This window comes from Sardina pilchardus, chromosome 6 (assembly GCF_963854185.1).
Source record: "Sardina pilchardus chromosome 6, fSarPil1.1, whole genome shotgun sequence".
In the NCBI taxonomy this organism is placed as follows: domain Eukaryota; kingdom Metazoa; phylum Chordata; class Actinopteri; order Clupeiformes; family Clupeidae; genus Sardina; species Sardina pilchardus.
Window position 1 is genome coordinate 15,235,277 of NC_084999.1, and position 15,814 is coordinate 15,251,090.

The window sequence follows — 15,814 nt, forward strand, 5'->3', positions numbered from 1 at the left end:
ACTCCAGGGATGGGACTGGCTTCATTCAAACCCTATTAAGAAATCCATCAATGACCTACTGTATATTAGCCACCTTCAGAGCCCCACTTTGGACTCCAGATATTGGATTAATATGGAGATAAGAGATAAGAAGAGTTTAAAAAATGATAATATCTCCACCGTGACGAGTTATAGGCCATGCTGAGCAGGAACTGTTATGCAACAGCCTTCATGAATTTCCAGAGACAACAAGAATATGCCTTTGTTTTTGTGGTTCATCTAAAAAGACAGCTTTTAAAAAATGAAAGATCTGCCGATGAGAGTCAGATGATTTTTTTTGTTGTTGTTGTTCCTCTTCTTCTTTCCTTTGAGCGAATCAGCACAAGTGCATCATTTCCTTTCTTTGTCTCTATTTCTGTATTTGTGTGTATGTGTGTGTGTTTGTGAGTGAGTGAATGTGTGTGTGTGTGTGTGTGTGTGTGTGTGTGTGTATGTCCGTGTTTGTGTGAGCTCTTTCTTCCATGTGAATTCACCCCCCTCATCTACAAGTCTTGAAGAGGGAGGGGTGGCGGCGGGGTGTGAGAGGTTGCTGACTCGTGGATTTCACATTGCCAAAAGCGGAGAACGAAAGTCTTTCAACATTGTTCATCAAAAAGATTTTTCACCTCATTTCTCGCAATTGCCCCCCCCCCCCCCCCCCCCCCCACCCCCCCGCACTCCAGGACCCACTCCTCTGTTGCAGTGCCCCTGAGCCGAGGCCTTTTTCTAGGGGAGGTGAGATGTACAGATCTTTTGACACAAACAATCTTGACTGGAACTACTGCCTGCTTCCCGTGCTCTTGATCCAGATCTTATTTTGCACTATATTAGTGCAGCATGGTATGCACTTATGTCTAGTATTGCCATAGAAAACCGCCTCTCTCTCTTTGCAAGAAGGTAAGCAGTTGTATGACACAAGACAAAAAAAATTAATATTTTCATTGAGATTCACTGGATATGTGAGAAATTTGAATAGATCTCCATTTGACATTGACCACCCAAGACGGATAGTGCAGTAATGGTGAATACAGTTATGTTGCTCATGTCACCGTACGTAATGTTTTATTCTACTCCGAGTTTTGTTTGTGATCTTCAAATTTATTGTTTGGTACATTTCTGTTTTTGATTTCAGAGTCCCTTTTTTCTAAGGTCTTTTGTTTCTGCTTTTTTCGCCATTTGTAAAATGTTTGTTCATGTACAGCACAGACCCATGTTTTTTGAGATAAAGCTGTTTCTTTTTTTTGTGAGATTTTGTGCAAGAACCACATCCCCCCCGAGACATTTGTACAGACAGGTTTTTGTTTTGGTGTGTTTAGACAAGGTGCATGTCATGCAAGATGCCAATAGTACCAGATGTACTGTACAATAAATGGTTGGCACCTGCTACACAGGCCACCATACTTGCCATTGCACAGTCCACAGCTGGAAAAAATAGACTGAAACACAGTTTCGACGCGAGTATAACATTCAGTTTTAAGTGGTACTGTTCACGAGTTGTTTCATGGCATGGTGTTTGGTCTGGTGCTCTGCTAATAAAAAAAAATGGATGAATCTTCTGTACATGTGGAAATGCCAGAGGAACCCCATCCGGGAACTCCAAAATATGTGTTGAAAAGGGTTAGAATCCCTGCATTCTAGTAATGACATTGCAGATGCATAATGGAGAATGAGATTGGGGTTCTGACAGGAAGTGTTCTATTTTGTCGGTAGAGTTTGTGAGTCATCATTCGTGATCTGATCCTGTAAGCAAATTCTCATGAACTAAGATAGAAGAGGCTGGCACAGTAGTGTCTTTCAAAGGAATCACCCATATCATAATTACTTTAATTACTGAAGTAGATATGCGGATGCTTGGCAGTAATCAATATGGTGTGGAAAAAAAGGAAAATATTAAAATATCAAAGTAAGCCTAAAGCATATTGTATTTTCCAAGCACTAAGTTGCAATCTAACAGCAGAATAGTTCAATATCACCAGTCTAGCCAATGCAAACAACTGGTGAGACGAATGTTTACTCTCTTTTCTGTTTATTTTGAGTTGTAAATAATGAAAAGCTATTTTTTATTTTTGAATATACGTATAAATATATATAAATGTGTAAACCTCTTTTGTATTGCACAGAATTGTTTAGTATAAATTGCAAAGTGGGTTAATATATTTGCTGATCTTTGTTCACAACGTTCAATTTCATTGTTGTAAAAAAATGTAACAAGGTTCAGTCGTTTTTTGTACAGAGGTTGTTTATGTATCTGGTAAACTACAGATAATAAATAACAAAATATATGGACACACTAAATGCGCTCTACAGGATACTTTTTTCCATTCAAATGCAGAATTCACTCAAGTGTTCAAAATGTGAAAATCCGCAGGAATTTACAATTATTAGCCACTAGATGTCGCCATACTGTCAGGTAATTAACCGTAGATCTGCAGCCTGTTGTCCTCCATGATTCTCCGGCATGCTGAGGTCCTGTCTACATGCATTTTTATTCATGTGAAGCAGAGTCCCTTGGGCTGAAAACCCATTCCCACCTACTCATGTGTGAAGACATACCCTTCATGTGGAGGCCCTCTTCAGACTCTTAAACTGATAGTTGCGGTGTAAAAAAAAAAAAAAAAAAAAAACCTGACAAATAGGATAGTCATTGTAGGTCTATTTGGATTTATTGACGCATTCAGTATGATAGTCTAATTTAGTCGCCTAGCCAATCGCCTGGCTGATGCAGTATACTTTACTGAGAAAATAACAACAGCAATTAGAAACAGTCGAAACCTTCGAAATCGAAATTTCCCTCTCATTCTGGAGCCTATACCTGGGAAGATCTCCATGTGATTTTCACAACGCTTGATTTCGTTAGATTTCTTCCAAATACGAAGCGCAACTAGCAACAGTTTCTTGATTTCACGAGACTTAGTGTCAGTTCCGGAGCGCCGCCGAAACTTTGGAAGGCTTTTGTGTTGATTACCCCCTCCCGTCGCGTACCCAGACACTAGAGAGGGGAGATGTCTTCTCTCCGCCAGCTTCCACGTTAGACCATACAGCACAGCACTTTGTCGAGTGGCCTCGAATGACACGGTGCCTCAGATGCCATTCACAGGTGAAGAATGAGACGTCAGTTTTTACTTTTCGTCGATCATTTAACTCCTTTTTATTTCTCAAATAGTTAAGGAGCTTACAAGAATGTCGTCTACGAATTGCTTTGTCCTGTTCTTCCTATCATACGCTGTCAACTTGGTAAGTCATAACTGTCACTATTTTTCAGTAGCTTTAACCCTGTGCCTTTGCACGCAATCTACACACTTCACGCACTCGTATTTAGTCTGCTGTTGTTGTTTTAAGTATGAATTATGTTATAATGAAGGAGAGACGGGCTGACACATCTTTGTTTACTTGCAATTAAATATCACATAACTTCACACAAGCGCACAAAACATGCGCAAACAAATTCTGTAGACCAGACTGGTGGTAGCCACCTTCTCTCCAGTAGAGGTACTGCGGGAAGCCGTGTTGTGTTGAATATGAGTTTTTCAGCACCATGGACAAGTCCCCCGGCATATATTGATCAACGCGGATTTGGGTCTTGGCTCGTTTACTTTTATGTAACTAAACCAGCTTACTGTGTTGAATATAGTTTCGCACATTTACACGACATGTAGCCCACCAGATGTGTATTGTTTTCATAAAATTATAAATCATTATGTGTATGGTTGACAGTCATAACCAGCAATTGTTTTCAGCCTCTTGCTCTTGCATATCCTATCTGTGTTCCCGCAAACCATATGTAGGCTACAACTTTACCGCAACGTGTCCGGGTAATCAAGCTATCGACATACTGTAGATCTACTGGGTGAGAGACTGTCAAAAGGCTACACCTATGTAGACTAGATTGAAGAGGTGGTCTGTCTGGGCATCCCTTAGTCTTCCAGTGTGACGCTTTGTTTGTCTTTCTTTTATTTGATTCATTCGAACTATTAACTCTAAAAGCTTTTAATATATGTCTATACAAATCCTTTCAAACAAACTACAAATAAAGTACAAATTAGGTCTTCGATATGGATATGACACACGGACTCCTGCCGCCAGAGACTGGGAAGGCTTTGATTGACCTCTTTCATTGTCTCTGACGGTGTGTGTATAATACGTTAATTATTTCCATTATTTTAATCTAATTCAATTTCCATAATCTAATTATATTCCCATTCTCTAAAACCATAACTGTCATTTCACAGTTGATCGAGCATGCTAATTTATTTTCTGCCATATGACGGCGCCTTCCCACCTCCGACTATGCGACCTATAATGTGATTCCTTTATAAGTCTTCGAGGAATTTGACTTGCCGTAAAAGGCACTGTGCGAAATTACAAAATAATGTCTTTGGCACAACTTTGAATTCAAAGATCCATAGATTTAGCCCGCTCACGTACCCTGGGTCGTGCGCATGATAAACCAAAATTGGCCATGCCTTGATAAAGGGGCGTGAAGTGCTCATTCTTCCGTAGCATTCACCGATTGGGAGGCCCAAGGGAGAACACCGAGGTCTTCCGTACAAAGTCAGACTAAGCCTTTGAGCCTGACTCTCTCTCTCTCAACTTAAGCGTAACTCAAAGTTCATAAAATGTTGGCGGGCTGCAGATGTACAAAGCAGGCCAACACTATCATTCCAGTGCATTTAATTGCCATATTTTACCTTTTTTTATCATTCTAAAATCTACAGTAGGTGCCTACAGTATGTTGGAGACCTCTGTGGTCTTCTACTCATCTGTTTGCTTGCTTCAGTTCTATGACAGACTCGAGTGAAAACTAGAAGCTATTCAAGAAGACCAAGCATGTGTTCCCTCTGGAGTGCATGGCTTCTCCTCTTTGATTCCCACACTCAGACTAGCCACATAGCCCTCATGCCAAGGCTGCCTGTGATGAACATTTTACAGGACAGCATGCCGCTGTATCTGTGTGAATCAAGGTTGGGCCCTAGCTGATGTTACAGTAGATGTTCCCAATCTCTGACAAGCCCTCTCACCACAGATTCACACCATGTGTATTTATAGGTGACCACTCAGTGGAGTTAGAATACAGAGATGTCGATTGTCACAGATGTCCAAGATATAAATGACAACTGAAGCATTAATTATGTTTTAATGTTCAACTTGACACCTTGGCATAACACTGCTTTTGACAGTCAGAGTGCTAAATGTGTTTTAAGCATTTTGTCTAGAAATTGCTTGCTCCATCAGTGTCCATTTGCCATTGTTAAGGAGGTACCAAACAAACACTTGTCCTTTCTGTGGCGTCGTCTGCGGTAAACGTGTTGAACCCTGAAAGTGCTGCAGTAGCCAAGTCAAAGTGCAGGGCACACTTTAGCCCTGTGAGTAGGCTATGCCCCCATGGCACGGCCGGGTCAAATCCCACGACAGCAGCCCTCGCCCACTCAAGAGCAGAGGCACACAGGGCACAAGAGACTCCTCCTCCACGCCGCACGGCCACCAGGAAGAGGGCAGCCGGCGCGATGGAGGCATTTTTCTCCTTCAGTGACCGTGAAGCACTGAGAGAGCTGGGCGCTCATAGACCAGGGATGTGAGGAGCGTGCATCAGTGACCTCTCTCACACACACACTCTCACACATGCACACACACACACGTACACACACACACACACACACACACTCACTCACATGCACACACACACACACATACACACACACACACACACACACTCCTTCACACCCGGCACAGTGTGACAGAGGAGAGTGAGACGGACCACATGTGCACATGCCAGCGCTGAATTCCTGAGCAGAAAGTGACACACGTCAGAGTTGGCAGAGGGCTTTAAGCTTTTGACAGCCACCAGCTGTATTTTGCTCACACATGGAAAATAGCTGTTTGGTACAGAGTGTCCTGTGGCGGGTCTAAACTTGCTTTCTAAACCTCTAGCAGTCTAAAATATGCTATATTACTCTTTACCATCCACTCACGCCCCAATATCTATCAACAACTACAGCCTCTAAGAAAAAGTTGGGACGTTGTGTAAAATCTCGTCAAAATCTCGTCTAGGCGTATTTAGCTACATGAAGGACATAGACAACATATCAAATGTTGAAAATGACAACATCTCATTTAACATTCTGTAAATGTTTAGGATCTGAGGAGACCCATTCCTGCCTGATAGAGGATTTCAGCTGCTGAACAGTCTGGGATTGTCTTAATCATGTTTGTTCATTCCATGATGCACCCAATTTGACAGGTCTTGACTGCAAACAGGCCATTTTAGCACCTGGACACTTCCTCTATGGAGAAATACTGTTAAATTAATTCATTTATTTAGGTATTTTCCTTAAATATTCAAGGTCTTCCCTGAGGAAGATATAGTCTGGATGGCAGTTCCTGTTGCTCAAAACCTGTGTAAATCGTTCAGAATTGATTGTGCCTTGTCAGATGTGTAAGATAGATGCCCATACTAGAGGCACTCCTTTCCATCATAGATGCTGGTTTTTGAGCTGAGCACTGTGAAAAGTTGGATGAGTTGGTAAGTTGGATATTCCCTCTCCTCTTCAGTCCAGAGGAGTCCAGGATTTCCAAAAAGAATTGCACAGCCATCCAAATCGGCTCTGTCCCTTGCAAATATTTCTCTGGTTTCTCTGAATATTTTACTGATATTATGTACCATAGATGATGAAATCCCAAAATACTTTTTTGCAATTTCATGTTCATTACAATTATATTGCTTCACCATTTGCCCACACATAGTGATGAATTCCTCCACATTTTTATTTCTAAGAGACTCTCTGATGCTCCTTTTACTGTATAACCCATCATGATGCCAGTTAGTGGTGAAATGTCCCTCTTTTGTGTCTTTATCATTGCACAACTTTACCAGCATTGCTGGAAATCGAATTCAAAGTGAACGTATGTTTCGATGAAATAGTCGAATTTGTCATTTTAAACATTTGATTTGTCAATGTCCTTTTTGCAGCTAAAAATAGGTTTAAGGAATTTGCAGATTATCACATTTTGTTTTTATTTGCATTTTACACAATGTCCCAACTTTTTCTGATTTGGCGCTGTACATTTTTACAGTATCTAATTTTTCTGGATTATGAGAAAAATATCCCCATATACTGTACTCAGCATGATTTAAATGGCCATTTTATGAAAATTAACTTTGTAGCTCTGATCATATGGTTTTCCTATTGGAGCACTAGTCCGGTGGCAGAGAGCTGGCGTCATTGTCTGCACATGTCGCATTGTGGCCGAGCACATTTCTCTGCTGGCTGGGGAAAGGTAATACCCCACTTGCAAATGTACATATTGCCTTGATGTAGTTAATCTCCCAACTCAAATCAGGACGTAATGCAGGTCTAGTCTTAATCCGCGAGACAAGGCCTCTGCAAATCTGCCGTCAAGGACTTTAATCCGGCCCAACAGCAATTTAAGAAGTTGACAGATACTTTGGAGAGGGGAGGGTGGTGGTGCCAGAGTTAATCATATGCCACATTATCTACACTTAAGGGCCAGGCGTGAAGCCACATTGTGTATGGCAAGAAAGCCATTTCCCAAACACCCCACAGAGATTCTGACGAAAAGGTTCTGCCTCCAACATGCTAGAAATAATGCCCCATGACCAGCTTGAAAAATCCTCTGTGTGTCTACTCTAGACCAGGGGTGCCCAGTGCAAGGCCATGTGGTGCATACTGTACGTTGTCGATGGTGCAGGTCTCATGCCGAATATGGCAGTGCTCCACCTCTGACAATTCAAGGTCTAAGATATACCAATAATGCGCCTGTCTGTCGGGGAATCTCAAACGAGGAGTTCAGGCCATTTTAACCCAGAGGTAATCAGTGGGGCACAATGACAGTCATTCCTCTTGTGCCCTTTGAGACTCACCCCCTAAATTGGTTTGAATGGAAAGAACTATCGAATGTGAAAGTACTTATGAGCTATGAAATAGGCAATTGGTCACAGATTTAACTCATTAGCTTCCCCAGGAAAATGGAGTTGAGATATATCACATTCAACTGCGCTATGCAACAGGAAGTATGTCTTTATATAGCGCAGGGTGGAGCGGGTGGTCATGAAATTGCACAGATGTACAGAAAGTAAGACAAATGCGGAGCTACTGAAGCGTGGGTCTCCCTGTGTCCTGTGGCAGAAGTGTATCCTGATGTCTCCAAGGCAAAGACGCTCAAACCCGGTCTGTAGCTTTCACTGCAGATGCAGTGCTAATTTTAGAAAATATCGGTCAATGACAGCGAGCCACAGCATCATTCTACCGCTTTTAGACACATGATTGGTCATATTTACCCATTTATTCATGTTCAAGGGTTTTCCCTGCTGTGGTGGGGAGCCTGTATGGTGAACATAATGTCTTGAGTTTCCATTATGAGTAAAAAAAAAAACCACACTGCCCTCAAATAAGCTCGGCCTCCACCGTTAAGGCAAATGGACTTACAGTGTGTTGTGCACAATAAGGGACACCTCTTGGCTGTTAACTCTGTAGCTCTGCTGCTCTCCTGTCTCCCTTTGCCTCTATGTGTGGCCATTTTGCCCTTGTTGTGCTCCAACCTCCATTACCAATTCAGAGAGCTCTCTGATGGGTGACAAAACCTTATTTTCAAAGTATTGATCGGAGGGGGCCGAGCATAAAAAATGCAACACTTGACCAAGACAGATCTGCTGTCATGTATTGCCATCAGAGACAGACCACTCCCTCAAAGACCTTCAGCTGCTCTGAGTGTCTTTGTGTGGTTAGCCGTGCATTACAGACTATAAAAAAATGGACTGGCAGATACAGATACAGGAATTTGAACTTATAGTATGTTGCCTCTCTCTATAGATTAAGAACATCTCTGTCTGTTTTTTTTTCTTCCCCCAGACTACCAGTGACAAAACCGTCATCTCAAAAAGGTCCAACTCTTTGGATTCAGACGGTCCTGGGGATCTGGAGAAGAATGCCTTGTCGACCAGAGGGAAGGCTTTGCTCACAAACCACCTGTTCTCCCACAGTGCTCTCGACAAAGAGAACGCGTCCTCTTTTGGCGTGGGCGGCGATAAGCAGGAGGTGTGGGACTGGCTCCCGGAGCCCATGGACCCCCAGCAGCACGCCCACCTGAGGGCCAGGCGGCGGCCCATCGTCAAGACGGGCAAGTTCAAGAAGATGTTCGGCTGGGGCGACTTCCAGTGCAACATGAAAACGGTCACGCTCAACCTGCTCATCACCGGCAAGATCGTGGACCACGGCAACGGCACGTTCAGCGTCTACTTCCGCTACAACGCCACGGGCCAGGGCAACGTCTCCGTGGGCCTGGTGCCGCCCACCAAGGTGGTGGAGTTCGACCTGCTCCAGCGGGTGACGGTGGACGCGTCCGAGTCCAAACTCTTCAACTGCCGCGTGGAGTACGAGAAGGTGGAGCGCGGCGCCAAGAGCTCGCTGTGCGGCTACGACCCGTCCAAGACGTGCGTGCAGGAGCAGACCCACAGCCACGTGTCCTGGCTCTGCTCCAAGCCCTTTAAGGTCATCTGCGTCTACGTGGCCTTCTACAGCACCGACTACAAGCTGGTGCAGAAGGTCTGCCCCGACTACAACTACCACAGCGACACCCCGTACATGCCCTCGGGGTAACACCTCTGCCGGGCCAGGGGGCAGGTCAGACTGGAGGGGTATTAGGGTGTGGTCTTGAAGAGGTCCCGGGGTGGGGGCGGGGGGGAGGGGGGGTGAAGACTGTTGACACGTTGTGCAGTGATGTACAGTATATATTGTATATTGCATGCAGAATATTTCTGTTGTGTGAGTGGCTTTTTTGGGAAGATATTTAAAAGGCTATTTTGTTTTGGTTGTGTGCAAGGCATTAAAGGATGAAGTCAGTTTATGGGCAAAAAAATATCCTATCAGCCTCTGTTGGGAAAGTGCCGTGATGGTGCTCTAAGCTTCTTAGCAGCTGTGTTTATGTCTGGTATCAAATGTTACCCGATTCTTATTACTAAAGTAGATTATCCATGTACAGCTTTCTAGTGTTCATGCTTTGACTAAACTGAGTTTAGAAAATAATCATGTGCCAACACTTTGCCAGCTTTATGGTTTGTAACTGTCAATATAGGAACTTGTGAAACTTATGAACATTCTCATAGTGCTGGATATGTAATTACAACAGAAGGTTCCATGTGTGATTAAAAGTGAATACTAGATCATTCACAATTTGGATATTTTTAAATCATTCCTGAGGTCTGCTTGTTTGTGGCTTGGTTTTCTTAATTTGCAAGAACTAATGTCAAGCCACCGGAAGATTCCACCAAATCACCTAAAACTGTCCGACGGCTTGACATTTATGATCTACTACAGTGTCTTTTTAAGCACACTGAATATGTTTATTGTTGGGGATGCTGGGTCCTTCCTTTTCTTTTCTTTTATTTCCTTCAAATAGTCAAGTATGACTGTTCGTTCAGTTATATTATGTTGTTTCTAATGAAATGAGAGAAGTAGTCAGTGGATTCCAAACTTGAGTGGTGCCCATGAAAAGCACATTTCTGTCCACAGATTTCAATCGGATAGTTGCTTATTGACCCGAGGATCTGAGACAACAAATAGAAACATAGAAGGCAAACAAAAACACTGTACTGTACCTTATTGGAGACAAGGATTATCTCTACCTATTGGGACGTTTGTGTCGGAAGTTCTGAAGCTACATTCACGGCCTGTAATTGACTGCCAAATGCATTAATGAATCCTGGGCTGTTAATTTTCACTGGTCTATTCCAAAAGGGTTATTACAGCTCTCAGAGAGAGAGACATGCAAGGTCTTGGACTGTCAGTCTTTCGCATCACGGATTTAAAAAGAAAGTTAATGAAGCTATGTAATTGGTATTGCTGTCTTGACAGCATTTATTCGCTGATGAATCTGTGGGTTGTCATTCTCCAGGGGAACAAATTAAAAAGTCACTGAAGATAAGAAAATGCCATTACTCAATGTCATCTCCCTGAGGCTACAAACATGTATGAACACTTACGCATCAATTATTTCAAGAGACACGCAGGAGAAATCCAATACAGAGTCGCAGAGCGTTAGGTAAATGCAAAATTAAGAGAATAACAATGGAAATGTATTCTTTTTTCTGTAATGCCCATAAATCCGCCCGTAAGCAAGCTAAATAATATGACAAGGCAGACTCACAGCCTCAGACTCATAGGCTGTTCATCATTGGTCATGTACAGCAAACTACAGAGTGGCCCTTATTGATGTGTGAAAACTAAGCATTCGGTATTCCAGTTACTGCTTGCATCCCCAGCAAAGAGCTAGCGAGTGGAACTTCCATTCTGACAGTTCTGAGTCCAAGAACAGTGTTCACACATGGACGGCAGCACGCTGTCACATTCCCCTCTCAGATTAGACCATCTTCAGCACATTGTCTCATCACCAACTAGCCTGATGAGCTGTTTTGCTTTTGCACATTGTCATCTCCGCTTTATGAAATTGTAAAAAAGTTTGAGAGGACGTTGGAACAATGCCATCGGCGAGCGCAACTGAATGCATGTAGAGTGGCTGTCCATGCCAGGGTGATACTTGTTATGCAGAAGATATATCATCTCATTTGGTCACATGTAAATTAAGTAAATGTCAAATTATAACATAAAAACTGGGTTATTGGATTTAATTGGTGCACTCATGAGGAGTGGTATTTCTCTGCCTCTACCAACATACTTAAAGCTGTTAACACAAATGTACAGCTTAGGTAAAAAAAAAAAAGCAAGGTGATAAAATATGAATGGCTCCACAAGTCATATGATTTGAGATTACGATTAGGGGCGCCGAATGGTGGGGGAAGTAGGCCTAGTGAATCTGATGAAAATCTCCCCAAGCATTTCCTCATCTCTTCTTAATCCTTATTGCTTCACACAAACAGCAGTGAGCTTCCACCTGCACGTGCATCGGTTGGGTCCTAATGAGAGGCTTAGCATCTACCTCTTTGAATTGAATTTTTTTTTCGGAATGGTTACAATCCAGTTAAGCTTGACAGCAAATGGGCTTTGGGGCCCAGAAAGTTACACTCTAGTGCATGTATAGAAATAGGTTTGGCACAAGTACATGATACTTCAAGACAGCTGCATACGTTGTCGTGTCACAGTCATGTTGTTAAGAAATGAGATCATGTGATAGACACATATTCCATTTAAATCAAATAATCCTGTATATATCACTTGACCTGTATATATCACTTGACCAAGTAATCCTGTATAATATATCATCTGACTAGGTCAAGTGATACTGTATATTATATCACTTGACCTAGTCAGATGATAGGCTATTAAAGCCGGGGGTTTAGATTGATTCACTGACCGACAGGGCACTGAAAAGGATTTATGTATAAATTATCAAGACCATTTTATCTGAGCGTTATTTTTGTTATGTTTTGATTAAGTCTCTAATTATGAAGAACTACCGTATGTAATACAGGTTATATTCTCTCTCACAGTGAGTTGTGTTTCAAGAAATCCTTCCCACTTCACAGCATCCACCTCTTCAGCACAATTCATCAGCATACAAGATGCCTATTCATTTTCCATCTATACATACACCATTAAACACTGAATACTGTTTCTGCTGAAATAATATGATGATAATGTAGCCATTGATAATGACCAATTTGAACCACTGATTTTTAATGATTTGAACAATTCATCTTCAAAACGTCTGTACGTGTTTGTGTCATTCGATTTTAAAGCAATGAGCTGAACTGATTACCCAACCACACAACCCAACTGCTGTCACCTCTTACTCGACCTACAAGTGCAACACATTTGTGTTGCTGAATGGAGCCTGTGAAAGAGAGAGGGAGAAATAAATAGAGAGAGAGAGGGAGAGAGAGAGAGAGAGAGAGAGAGAGAGAGAGAGAGAGAGAGAGACGGTGTGCACAACGAAAAGGTTCTTCTGTTTCATCACCTTGGGAGCAACTGAAGGTTTCTGCCAGTATTGAGCCGCAGTGTCAACCGTCGGCACACCTCTCACAGGGCAGAGCACCATACACAGATCAATGCTGCCACAGATTTCTCCAATGAGTTCATGAATCATGTGAGACTGATGCAGTGAGTTTCTTCATAGCACTGAGTGACTGGCTTAGTTACATTCGCAAGTCCACTGGTGTTGTGTGGTGGTGTCAATCAACATTATCATATAATTTATCCTATTTTAGTCATAGTTGCAAAGAGCCACATGACAAAACACAAAATCCTCAAATATATATATTTTAAAGAATGTATGCTAGACAAGGGCAGCAAGCAGAACCTCATTGGGGTTCAAGTGCCGATTCAACCTCCGATTCCCACCCTCTCTCCTGCTCGCTTCCTGACGATCTTTACTAAAAGACCAAACATACACTAAACATAACAGACAACAGAGTGCAGCCGTCAGTATTAGTACAGTACAATACATCCTTTGAGTCACGTTCACAAGTAGTATTTTATTCTGGACGACTAATGTTTTAGACAGTCAAACTCTGCCCTATATCTGTGATTAGTCGGAACATTTGGCAAAGGTCTGTTGGAATTATGTTACAATAAAGGTAAAAGTGCCAAAAAAATATAATCAAAAAGAGCATATTCAGGCAAGACTGCTCTTTTTGTACAATGACCCTTCAATTTCTCAATGATCAAATACATACAGCTTTAGAAATAATTTGATAACTGACTTATTTTATGGAATTAAGATGAATCTGTACAGAATCATGAATGTCAGTAGGAACATGCAACTGGACATTTGCTGTCTCTTGCAGGTTATGTTATATGACCTAGGCTTATGTGAAAACATGAAAATAGATTAATTTATTGTAAAGATTGATCAAAACACGTGAACGCATAGATGGGGGAAAGTAGGGGTGAGGTGTAGATGAAAGGTAAATACGTATGGAAGAGAGTTCAGTAAGTGGCTGCAGGTGGTTTATTTTTGTGTCAGGTAAAATAGAGCAACTGTGACATTGTCTGAATGTGTGAGTGTGTAAATGTGCAAACAGAACGTGTTTGAAGATGTGAGAGATGAAAGACATCTTTGTACCTACAGAATATAGCCCTCTCCGTCCAAGTGTAAGCAATTGTAATGAACAACTCTGTGGTCTCAATGCATGGCCGTTGTAAAGACTGCAGAGGATTGTCATATTTTGAACATTTGTAGGGCTTCTCTCCTGCTGTTATACGGTCGGTGACTGTCAAAAAGAGACTAAAGGAGAACCTGAGTGCCTGCTTAGCTGTTACAGCACATAAAACACAGGCAGCAAGCACAAGGCAAAAATCTTAAAAGGCTGATATGGTGTGGTGCTGCCATCTACTGGATGCCATTCCAGTCCATCAGCTCAGACGTGTTATTACACTAAAGGTGGGGTAAGCAATGTTGAGCCATTAATAAACATGTCACACTATCTGTAACATTCAGCAAATACATCCTCATGGTCCGCTAACTCTCAATTCTCTGAGTAAAAAAAAAAACTGTCTTCATACAGTCCTGATTCCATGAACTGGATACCTGGAAAGCCTGCCCCTTAGACAATAACAAAACACTCTGTGGAGTTTCTTTGGGAGTACTGAAGGGATGGGTGAGCTACTTCTCTGTTGTGTTTTGTTTGGTCTTTGGTTCAAATATAATGTAAGTTGTTTAAAGTTGCTCAACGCCAAACAATGCATTCCTTGACTCAAAGGACTCAAACTGCCTTAATGGAATAACTCCAAGTGCCCCCCTGACCTGGACATAAGACAATTAGAGCACTCTGTATCCCTGTCCTTTGTATAATGTAAGTTGCTTTGGACATAATTGTCTGCTAAGAAACATAAACAAACGTGATGTCATTCAGCATCACTCACCCTACCTTTAATGACTTACAATTTCACATTTTTGAAACAAAACACATGGAAATGAAATAATGCTAAAGAATAATGTAAACATTACCAACCCCTAAGGTGAGACAGGCCTCAGATTTCCCACCTGCAGTTCACTGTTGGAAGGTCAAATGTTGCGCTTGAATGGACGCTTTCAGCGTGTCTTGTACTGTACCTCTGGAAACAACCTCAGGGACTGTGTGCACTGAATAGTAAAACAGCCATTGTAACATCACCGGCTTTCTCTTTCTCTAATATACATACAGTATTTGTATGGTCCATAGATTTATATGGTCTTTAGTTACAACACACACTGTACATACTGAACAAAAATTGATTACAGCAGACACTCATGGATATTCTAGATTGTTCTTTCAAAAAAAAAACCCAAGCAGTGACACAGCCAACCTCCCACCAACACGCCCTGGCACCCAAGGCAATGCTGACACATTCTGTTTGCACACACTGTATGCTTCACCTATGAGGAAAGTGAGGGAGCCTTATGACACCCCTAGTCATAACTGCATTCTCAGAACTTCCCCCTTTCTGAATTAGCCTCTCTGTCCATCTAGCAGACACCCGTTTCTCCCGGTAGCTTATATGCGTATAGGTCTCCAGGGACCCAAACTCCAGTCACACCAACAGACGGGGACTGCACTGCAGTCGTCAGTGTTTTGACCATTTTTATCTACTCTCCTCGCACAGTTTGAGAACAGGGAAGCAATGAGATTAGGCAATGATTAGGCTTATCAGATGGACTTTTCAACAAAATGGAGTGAATCATTTAGTTCTCCCCTGAGAATCATTTGGTTTCCTCTACTGAGAGTTGACTTTTAAAGATCTCTGCAGGATCCTATTGATCCAATAGAAGGCTATACAAAGTGTAGGCCAACACCTTTAAATATGCCCAGTTATATTTATTTCCAGTTACAAATCCCTACAAAACA

The 15,814-nt window shown here is 42.1% G+C and overlaps 1 protein-coding gene across 1 annotated transcript; it reads left to right on the forward strand.

Moving 5' to 3' along the window:
- The first annotated feature begins 5,392 nt into the window (after window positions 1-5,392).
- On the forward strand, window positions 5,393-9,632 carry LOC134082413 (neurexophilin-1-like). Its single transcript, XM_062538112.1, has 3 exons — window positions 5,393-5,528; window positions 8,163-8,185; window positions 8,886-9,632. The coding sequence occupies exons 1-3, from the start codon at window positions 5,393-5,395 to the stop codon at window positions 9,630-9,632; spliced, it is 906 nt and encodes a 301-aa protein (XP_062394096.1).
- The last annotated feature ends 6,182 nt before the right edge of the window (window positions 9,633-15,814 follow it).

Excerpts from the sequence above, each read along its gene's own strand:
- LOC134082413 (XM_062538112.1), top strand. The coding sequence starts at position 5,393 with ATGCCCCCATGGCACGGCCGGGTCAAATCCCACGACAGCAGCCCTCGC. Across the intron at positions 5,529-8,162 it reads GGGCAGCCGGCGCGATGGAG|AAGTGTATCCTGATGTCTCC; the intron begins GCATTTTTCTCC and ends GTCCTGTGGCAG. Across the intron at positions 8,186-8,885 it reads TGTATCCTGATGTCTCCAAG|ACTACCAGTGACAAAACCGT; the intron begins GCAAAGACGCTC and ends TTCTTCCCCCAG.